General features: G+C 41.0%; 1 protein-coding gene across 2 annotated transcripts in view; it reads left to right on the top strand.

The window, feature by feature from the left end:
* Positions 1-4,874: 4,874 nt before the first annotated feature.
* The window catches only part of GPC6 (glypican 6), a 1,075,249-nt gene continuing 1,069,332 nt past the window's right edge, over positions 4,875-10,791 (top strand). For both annotated transcript variants that reach the window (XM_081287406.1, XM_081287407.1), the window contains exon 1: positions 4,875-5,664. In XM_081287406.1, the coding sequence (XP_081143532.1) occupies positions 5,505-5,664 (160 nt within the window). In that variant the 5' untranslated portion in view covers positions 4,875-5,504. The remainder of the gene's footprint in view (positions 5,665-10,791) is intronic.

Raw genomic sequence — 10,791 nt, 5'->3', positions numbered from 1 at the left:
TTTCTAGGCATGGAAATCACTTAGAATCAATGGATCCTTAATAAATATGAAAAATTGAAAATACCATTTTAAATCATTGTAATGCTTTAACATATTTTCTGTTTATACCTTCTTGATGACTGGTGGTAGTATTTCAAGTAAATATGAGTAATGCTTATGAATACATGATATACTTTCTTTCAGTTCTCTTGGCTAAACCCTATCACAACTATTAAGCAAAAATCAGATTAGGCAGATCAGAGGATTCCCTTCTTTGCAGCTGAACAGTTCCGTGCTCACAGTCTTAAAGGAATACTGTAAGACAAGAAGAAATCAGTTGTCCCTCCTTGATTGGCTTTTCCCTAAGCAGTACCATTGGTTCTCAACTGCCCTAAAGATATAATTTTTATTGTTTTATATCAGCACTAGCTATACTCTAAAGACTCAAACAAGTGTTGAATGAGCTATTAGGACTTGGTTGGGCATAATCCATAAAAAGAAAATGAAATATTGTTTTTATCATTTCTGGTCATTATTCACCCAAGTTTACCTTTTCTTTCTCTGTAACTCAGCAACCTTCCCATTATCCAGGCACCTGGCAGAGCTACTGTTGTTAGATTTCTGACAGCTTTTTCATTACAGGCTCTGTTTTTCAAGAGGCAGGTTAACTAAGCAATTTTGATTTGTGCCAAGCTGAGATGTGGAATAGACACTTGAAGTCCATTCTCTTGTTTTCATAAGATTCTATTTGTACTTATTTGTTCTACTTTCATCTAAAAACACAAAGAAAAAACTAAAATTCACCCACTTTTCTCATTCACGAGTTAGTACAAGGCAAAAGTATTCTGTTATTGTGTCTTATTTCCATTTTTTCTAAACTCGTGGCTTTTAAAAAAAAATTAATAAAAAAACATTTCATACCCCAAAGTTGTTATTTTATTCAGAAAAATATTAAGAGCTATCATGTATAAGATGATGACAAGAACTTTTTGCATTGGAAAATGACATAAATGCTATATTTATACTTTTGTTAAAACTGTGACATTCATTTCAAAACAATAGTTTTTCTCATCATAGAAAAACCTTACATTTCCTGTAGAAAACATGGAAAATGCAGACAAGAAAGAGAAAAATACAAAAAATTAACCTAAGTGAGCTCGTATTGGATTTTTACTTTTTTAAATCATTATTATTGTTTTTGTTTGTTTGTTTGTTTGTTTGTTTTGGGGGGGTGGTCCTGGGATACCAGGGATTGAACCCAGGGTGGTTAATCTCTGAGACACATTCCCAACCCTTTTTTGAGACAGGGTCTCACTAATTTGCTTAAGTCCTCACTAAGTTTCTGAGGCTGGCTTTGAATTTGGGATCCTCCTGCCTCAGCCTCTGGAGCTGCTGGGATTACGGGCATGCATCTCTGTGCCAGCTTGACCTCTTTTTGATATCTTGTCTGTCTTCCCTGAAATCTTGGAAGGTTCTTGCAGAAGACATGCCTGATGCCCAAGCTTATCCCTCCTGCAAGTTACCACACTGTCAACAATTGTACCCAACATTTCCACAGTCTTTCTACTCATTTCACATAATATTCCATGTGGTCTAGCACCAACCTGATTACTCCACTAAACTGTTTCCCCCAAAATTTCCAGTAAGGCTCTTTATCATCACCCAAGTACCATTTTCTCCATCATTTTGTCTGTGACGATCACTGCAATTTGCTTCATGTTCGAAAATCTCCTAACTGGGATTCTCTAATGCTACCTAGTTTTTGTCCTCTTCTTACATTTGCAATCAATCCCTGTCACCTACCTGCAATTTCTCTTTTTCTTCCTTTAGTCTGGGGTATATGCTTGTATTGCTTTCACTTGCAAACAGTAGGATAGCCAAATGACAGTGGCACAAACTTACAGGATATTTATTGATTATTTATTAAGAAGTCCAGGACTGGTTGGTGACTGAAATAGGAACTGAAGGATCTAGTTCTTTTTAGCCTCCAGTTCTGCCATTGACTCTCTGTTGGCAAAGTTTTGTTTCTTGTTCACAATATGGCCACCCATCCCTAAGGAGGCAGGAGGTTGAGGCAAAAGACCCTTCTGCTTTTTCAATCTTTTCCTTAAATCACAATAATGAGAAATGGTTCTTATTCTACCCCTATACTATCTAATAGAAAAAGAAAGGGATTACCAACATTGACTTAAACCAATTGTGACTTATCGCTTGGTGGTGGGCACAATGCCCCCCAAACACAATCTGTCTTAGGGCAGTAAAAAGAAGGCACAATGGCTGTGGAGTAGATGATTGACAGGGTTTGCTCTAATGTCAACTATAGTTGCTCAAGACTAAGTCTTTTCCTCTCTACAACTCAAATCTTTAAGGTTACATTCATCTTGTGCCCAAGAAAGGTTGTTAGGAAAACCAGTTGGGATGTGAAAGTGCTGCATAAACAGAAGTCTTACTTATAAAATATGCCACATTTCCCCAAAGAAACAAAATCTTAAAATACATTTTTAGTGAGTTTTCTTGTGTATCGAACCAAACACCATATCATACTGATCCTTTGCTCAAAATTTAACTTCATTTCCATTTTCCATCCTCTTTTAAGTCTCCATCACCAAGAACCTTTACCATGGTAGCAGAGTTCTGGGTGTCTCCTCAACTTACCTTTCTCTTGCTTCTATTTATTTTCTCTTTTACACCACTTCAAACAGTGCTACATTAATTTATAACTGTACCAAGCAAGTTGCTGAATTCTTTGGTTTGACTAAAGGTCACAAACCTACTTGAAACTGTTTGAACTTCGCTTGGGGATTAAGCTAATCTATTTATGCTTGATTAAGCTAGTAACTCTTTCCATGTACTAGCCTTGCTGTAGAGCCTAGGGCCATTTTAGGAGTGACTGTACAAGAGGCTAGTGCTGTTTACTGGCATCAAATACTTTTAAGTTCATCAAACTTAAGAATTAAGTTGATCTTCAAATAGTTTAAAGCCACACATACTGTTTTTACACATTTCCCTCCACCTCAAATATATTTTAAAAATATATTTTTAATTGTAGATGGACACAATATTTTTATTTTATTTACTTATTTTTTACGTGATGCTGAGGATTGAACCCAGTGCCTCACATTCAAGGCAATCGCTCTGCCACTGAGCTACAACCCCAGCCCCTCAAATATCCTTTATATGAGACTACCTGCTATCCAATGTTAATTCACAGTAATTTACAATGAATCCCAGTGTGAGCTAATAGGGTAAGGTATGTGTGCATTCATGCTCTTCCTCTAGAGTTCACAATGACTATTACCTGTAATAGAAACAAAAGTGCAAAGGAGATCATGCTATCAGATATCACAGAAGTAATGACTTCATTTTCTGCTCCTGTCAACCTTCATTCCTTGCTAACAAAGATTCTAGAGTATATTTTATTATTTTAATTTCAGACTTGGAGGGAAACAGGTTATAATTTTAAGATCTGCCAGTTAGCACAATTATGAAGACAAAAATTGTGCTAAAACTTAAAGAGAAAAAATAAAAATTGTTTTCAGAAAGAAATCATCTGCTGAGGAGTTTTGTTTTGTTTTTAGCTATGGAGTTTGAAGAAGATAAAGTCCTCCTGTAAATAACAAGCTTGTTTTTAATGCATTCCCAAAGTTTCAATGATCCTTGATCATAAACTTGAATCTTTCCAGTGGGTTAAGAGAGAAGCAGTTTATTAGTAAAGAGAGGAAAAAGAAGTACCTAATGTGTTGGAATGAAGATGAAGATGCTGGTGATGAGGAGGACAAAATAAATTTTGTGGGTAATTCTGGTCATTAACAGCATCACCAGAAAGATATCTTTGTTTAGCTTTGTAAGTGAACTTCACAAATTAGGTATTTTGCTTCACAAATTAGTAACTTCTGCAGAGTGCTGACCTAATATACCCATGGCCTCACAGTGAACAAGTATTTTCACCCCCCCCAACCCCCACCTTTTGCTTGGGTTTAATTACACCACTCTGTAGAGACTGGTGCTCCAGATTTCAACACCTCTAGACTTCAATGTGCTCATTAGCATGAGAAAGTCAATGGAAATTAAGCAAACCAGAATCTTCACTTTTATCCCATTTCACAGAACTTCGGTGTAAAAGGGAAAGTGTATTGATTTTCCACTTGAGAATTCTGTTAACATGGAAGAAAATGAGCTAAGTCTGGGATGTGATGGTATCTGATGAGAGGGAAGACATGGCCCCCTTTCAGTATCCTTCTGTACCTGACCCTTGTTCTCTCCTTTTTCTTTGCTTCTGTACTCTGTTCCTCTTCGCTGCCTAGTTCTTCCACACACCGGTAGTATTTTTGATCCAACAGTATTTAATATTTGAAATGAAAAAGTAATTTGTTGAATTCAGAACCAAAAATTTAAAAAGAAAGGACTACTGGTCTCTAATAGGTGCACAAACTACCAGTTTTTTTTTTTTTTGAAAGCAAAACACAATAAAACCAAACAGAAATTATACATCTAAATCAAGGGGCGGTTGTGCTCGTTACTCAGGGACTCCTCTATATATTTCTGCATTTCTGCCCTGGCTTTGTGTTTCACTAGGACAAGAGCAACAATTGGAATTCCAATGTCCTTTATTTCCACAAAAATGCAGTTTAATAGCATAAGTTAAAGACTTAAAAAAAAACTTTGTCCTTCTGGATTTCTTATTTATGCCATTGAAGGCAGCATGTCGGATCGTTATGAAGGATGTGAAATAAATAATAAAATAGGGACGTTTCCTTTTTTAATTTTTTTCCCCTCCTACCGAGTAGAAAACGATCCACTCCAGGTTTTGCTGTCGACACTGCCTCTGAATTTCGGCTGTGCAATGTGTAGCACGTTTCTCTCTCTCTCCCCTCCATTCTCCTTCCCTCTTGCCTCTCGTGTCTGCCTCCAGGATTTCTCTCTTCCTATTTCAGAAGGACTCTCACAGGCTCCCTCAGTCTGTGTGAAGCTGAGGTTTCCTCCGGATCCCGTATATCCCCAACACATACCTCCACGCACACACAGCCCCAAGAACCCCGCGCTCACACCAACATATACACGCGCGCACACACTCACGCTCGCCTGTCCATCTCCCTCCCGGGAGAGCCGGCGCGCGTTCCCACCTTCGCGGCGCACTCTAGCCAGCAGAGCTCGCAGCGCTCTAGGATTCTGCGGCTCGGGACTCGGATCGCAGCTCTGAACCCCCATGGTCATTTTTTAAACATTTTTTCCTTCCCCTCTTCTTCATTTTTTATTGCACCGTTTTCGATTTGAGGGGATAGCGAAGCAAGGCGGCTGCTTCCCCAGCCAGCCCTGGTTGGCTTTCCATCCTCCATCTGGCTTATAAAAGTTTGCTGAGTGCAGTCCAGAGGGCTGCGCTGCTGGTCCCCTCGGCTGGCGGAAGGGGGTGACTCTGGGCAGCGGCAAGGAGCGCGCCGCTGGCTCTGGCGGGCTTTCGGCTTGAGGGGCAAGGTGAAGAGCGCAGGGGCCCTGGGGTTTACCGAGCTGGATTTGCATGTTGCACCATGCCTTCTTGGATCGGGGCTGTGATTCTTCCCCTTTCGGGGCTGTTGCTGTCCCTCCCGGCCCGGGCGGATGTGAAAGCTCGGAGCTGCGGCGAGGTCCGGCAGGCGTACGGTGCCAAGGGATTCAGCCTGGCGGACATCCCCTACCAGGAGATCGCAGGTAAGCGCGGGCGCGCGGCCGGGGCAGGCTGCAGCCTGGGCGGCTGCACGCCCTCTTCCTTTCCCCTGTTGCTGAGTTGGTGTGTTCACTTTCTGTCAGGAATCCTCGGGGCACTGCGTCTCCCCTCCGGGCGGCGGATGCTCCCGCTGCTTCTCTCGCGGGGGAAGGTGTGCGTCTCCGCTGCCTCATTGTGTGCACACGCGGGAGCACCCTCTTTCCCTCCCGCCCTCCCTCTGCTCTCGCGCCCGGCCACCTCCGTTGTTAGAGCGGGCCAGGCGGGCCGAGGAACCGGGGACACTCGGGGACGACCACGGGCCGAGAGCAGATCGCCGAGCGGGGCACCCACCCTGCGCCTTTCGCTTGGGCAAACTTGGAAGAACTGCGACCGCAGTTTGCCCAGCGCCACAGTCTGAGTGGCGCCTTCTCCACTCCCGCCTTCGCGCCGGCGGGGGCGGCGGGGAGACGCGGAGGGCTCCCTAGCCCCTCTCTCTACTCTCGGGGTGGTTCAGGGAGCTGAGCGAGCGCTCGTTGCTCGTGCTGGGGGCGGGCTAAACTTAGGGGGACACCCGCCAGAGCCCAGGCCTCCGGACGGCGGCGTTTCAGGGCTGGTTGGGGGACTTCGTGGACTGCCTATTTCAGATTTGGGGCGGGCTTTCCCGTTACGGTTCCTCCGTGCTTCCCCGATTGCGGTTGGTCACTCGTGTTGGGTAGACAACCTAGCCACCCTGCGCGGCGCCGGGTCCTGAGCACGGCCTCGCCAGCCTGCCGGCTCTCGGAAGCTTAGCCAACTTGCGCGGGTGTCTCAGCTGGGGACTGGGCTCTGGGTCTGCGGACCCCGCGTCCCCCGCATGCTCCCCCACTAGCATTCCTGGGTCGAGAGCTCAAGAGCCCCCACCCTCTTTCTGGGCGCCTGAGTGTGTAGCACTTGGTCTCCAACAACTTGCGCAGCCGGCTGGGTGCCTGTTTTCCAGCTCTTAGCTCCAACCGAATCCCAGCCTTTCTGGGGCTCTGTGAATGAAACGTGTCGGCGAGAGATAATCCTTTGGCTGCGAGCGAAGCGAACTGAGAGAGGCTAAAGGAAACCTGGAGATGCTGTGAGGGCGCGGGCTGCTCAAACCGGGTAGATGAAGTCCTTAATGACCTCAGATCGCCCAGCAAAACGCTGGATTTCCTGCAGCTACTCTCTGCATTTTGCCAAAGAACTGGTGGATGGAGGAAAAGCGAGTTGCAGTTCTCTTAAAAACAGCACAGTTTCATTACGTTGTGGAATTGCTGTTTTATTGTGAGCGATCTCCAGACTCTAGGAGTGAAGGGCTTTACTCACACTGAAATTAACACATTTACATAAATTTGGGCATTACCTCCCCCCCCCAAAAAAAAACCACGCATATATCATACAGCGTGGCGCCTTGTATAGAGGGAGCCTTTTCCACTTCTCAGCCAGACATTCACTCTCCAGGCGGAACCTTGGGTGAATTATAAGACTACTTTTCCATCCCTGTCACTTCGTGTCTCCCTTTTCCAGAACTCCTTAATTTGTTAATCAATGAATAGAGGGCAACTGCCCTTACAACTCCTTAAGTTTCTTAACTCTCGTTCCTCTTTGTCTATTATTTCATTCTTTTTAATTAATTGATAAGAATCAGCTTTGCTTTTACCCCCCTTCCCTAATCTCAGGGAATTCAACTTTTAAAAGGTTTCTAATATGGATGCTTTAGAAACTTTTTCTCCTCTTATCCTTTTTTTTTTTTTTTTCAAATTGTATCTTTCAAACACAGATATTTCCCAACACGGTTTTAGATATCTCAAAGAAGAAAATAGTTAAGTATTTTAAAATTGCTTCGGTATTCGTTGGTGGATATGAGACTCTCAGGAGACCATAGTTCATCCTCAGCACTACAGAAAATCTCCTTAAGAGCAAAGTGAAGACTTTCAGTATAAATGATTTCTGTAGGCAACATTTACTTTTTTGGAGAGCATTCCCAGTGGTTTATATAAATCTTTTAGTAGTATTTTAACAGCAGAGGGCTTTTGTTGTTTATTTTTTTCTCCTCCCTGCTTCTTTACAATTAAGTTCTGCCTATCAGCTATGGATTCCTAAAATGTGTGCCCTCTTAGACTCACTTTCCAGGACAAAGGGCACACTGATGCTGATGAACATTATCAAGGTCCTGATTACCAGGGTGTAAGAGGCACATCTGATAGGAAAATAATTAATTGAAAGATAATTGTGTTTTTTGTCTTTTTTTTTTTTAAAGTAAACTTAATGCTAAAGCAAATTAGGTTTGCTATTGCTTTTGGAATAACCAGTAAGGAAATATGATCAGTTGTTAAATGAATAATAATAATTTCACTCTGCTCTAGTTCTTGATAATATTTACACTTGATTATCTAGAATTGGTGAGAGTTTCTATGATGGTTATCCTTTCTTTAAACTCCTTTTCATCCTTTGCCTTGTTTAGACATCCAGTGGTTTGCTTGAGAATTGGCATGTACCATTGGTGGTACCCCAGGAAATCTGCATTTAAAAACAAACTCTTTAGACTTCCCATTCATGAGAAGAACTGTTTCTGGCTGAAGATGTTTGCGGGTAGCTTGCTTAGGGAAATATCTGATCTATAATGAGGGCATTATCGATAACCTTAAGGTTTTACTTAGAACTTGCTGTTGTAAATAATATTGCTTTCTATTCTAGGATAGAGAAGAATTCTTCAGACCATCAGATGAGGGACTGTGATAGATAATATATGAAGTACTCCTCTCCAAGAGTGCTTGGGAAGGGGCAGTTTACATCATCAATCTTCACTCAGCCCTGATTTTAAACTGTCACAGGTAGATCAGATCGACTCTATCCATCCTTGTTTGAAGACCTCCAAAGAAGAGTGGACTCCTGAGCCCTCTCAGCTCTCCATTCTCATAACTAAAGAATTCTTGTGGTGTAGAAGTATTTTCACACATCTAGCCAAAAGCCTTCATGGTGTTTAATGCTCATTTATTTTCTCATGTCCTAGCTTCTGGGAGGATAGTGAGCAGTAGATCCTCAGCGTGACAGGTTACAGTCTTTCCTCAAGCATCAAGTAATCCTGTGTTATCCCATTTTCCAGTCCAACTCATCATGGTGGCTCTAAACTACTCAAGGAACTCCACAACTGACAGCAGAGCCTGTTGTTTTACTCTGCCACTGTCTTAATCCCCAAGCCTTGTTGGGGTCCTCAGTTATCATACTCTGTAGTTAACAGTGACTTATGTGATCATGTTTCCATGGCATGTAGCTTCATTTAAATCTCTCATTGAGAAACTGTGCCCATCACCTTTGTGTAGGCATCACCTTAAAAGCATTACCTTAATGAATATTTCTAATGATTTAGTATATGCTAACATGAGCCCTATTTTATGGAGGAAAAGATGGAGCAGAAAAGACTTAACTAATTAACTTGACAAGGATGACCAGGCTAGACAGAAAGCTGAGGCAGGTTGGTGCCAGAGTCTAGAGACCTAGCATGGCCCAGAGCCTTACGGTATTAAGCTTCTAGCATTTGTTGAATAAATGCATTAAGAATGTATTCTGACTCCACCTCATACATATATAGCTTCCTTTATTAATCACCCTATGCATCCTTGTAATATCTATAATATCTCAGAGTCACTTTGAATTTGTTTTTATCTTCTCAAGAATTGGCCACATCCCCACCACTAAAATATATTTGTGCATTTTCCTAATCATTTTTAAAAAATATTTATGTAGACACAATACCTTTATTTATTTATTTTATCCTAATCATTTTATTGTATTGATATGGCTATGTAAAACATAGAAACTAAAGTGCATGTGTTGGTTTGTTGTGGACCTACTGTAATATCAGTCTAACAAAACTTACGATACGAAGTTATCAATGGAGATAAGAAGAGGAGGGCAGTTTATCTCTACAGATTAAGACAAAAATTATAATAATCTCTATTTTCAATATTTATTCTGCCCTGCTTTCAGTCTCATGCATTTTGAGAGTTGGGTTGCAGCTAGATGTTAAGATAGCATTAAACTGTTCTCACATCTCTTTGATGTCAGTTTATCAGCTGTTTATCTCAAGGTCTACAGTAAAAAAAAAAAAAAAGAAAAAAAAGACATTCTTTTATTTTCTGCTGATGTACTAACATTTTTTTTTTAGTCCTCTATTGGCTTCAAAGATACACACACACACACACACACACACACACACGCACGCACGCACACACCCTACACATCACACATGCCTGACCTTTGTCAGATAGGTCTTGCCTTTCTTCGGAAACACATCCTGTCCTCTGCTCCCCCAGAAAACCAACTTATTTAAAACATTTGCCATTAACACATTTTTTATTTGCATGTAGATACTAGATTAACATAAATGGGAAAACTATTCCTCTTTTATTGCCATATTAAATGTCCTACTTTGGGATAAATTATTTAAGTTCCATTTATCTGCCTGCTTCAAAGAATCCGAGGTCTTTGCCCTCTGTTTAGTTAGCTGATGTCTTTAAAGTCCTTTGGATGAACAGTGTGATTTATAAATGAATTAGCTGAACTTCAAATGTTTTTCTTTTTCTATTTTTTTTTTTTTTATGATTTGGCAGGTCACTAGATTTCTAAAAGAATTACATTAATTCCAGGTATCAAAGCAATCTAAAATCCGGCCTATTAGGAGTGCTACTTGTTAAACTCTTGATTTGGGAATTAATTTTAGAGTGATCCTGGCAAACAGAGTTATCTTAGCTGATTTAATTAGAGGATAATATGTCATCATTGGGAACAAGAGTTCGTTTAAGTTGACTGATATGCTTTTTTTTTTTTACATAAAACTCATTTTTTAATTGCATTGCATCTTAATAGCTTGTGAGTAGAAATGTAGGCCACTCTCAAAATTAATTTAAAATTTACAGCATTATATGTTGTGGCTAAAGATTATGTCATTATGTGAGAAAATGACTAGTGTTCCTTTAAAATTATGAACACTTATAGAGAATTATCAGGTACTTTTATGCTAAAATGACCTACCTGCATTCACTAGAGTTCTATAGATATGAGTTTGGGGTAGAGATTACAGTAAAATAGTTGTTTTCAAAATGGTTTTAACTACTTAATTTTAGCTT

Source organism: Spermophilus citellus (assembly GCF_964194105.1).
Source record: "Spermophilus citellus genome assembly, chromosome: 1".
Lineage (NCBI taxonomy): Eukaryota > Metazoa > Chordata > Mammalia > Rodentia > Sciuridae > Spermophilus > Spermophilus citellus.
Note: the sequence above shows the minus strand (reverse complement) of the source record. Positions and strands in the feature narration are given on the sequence as shown.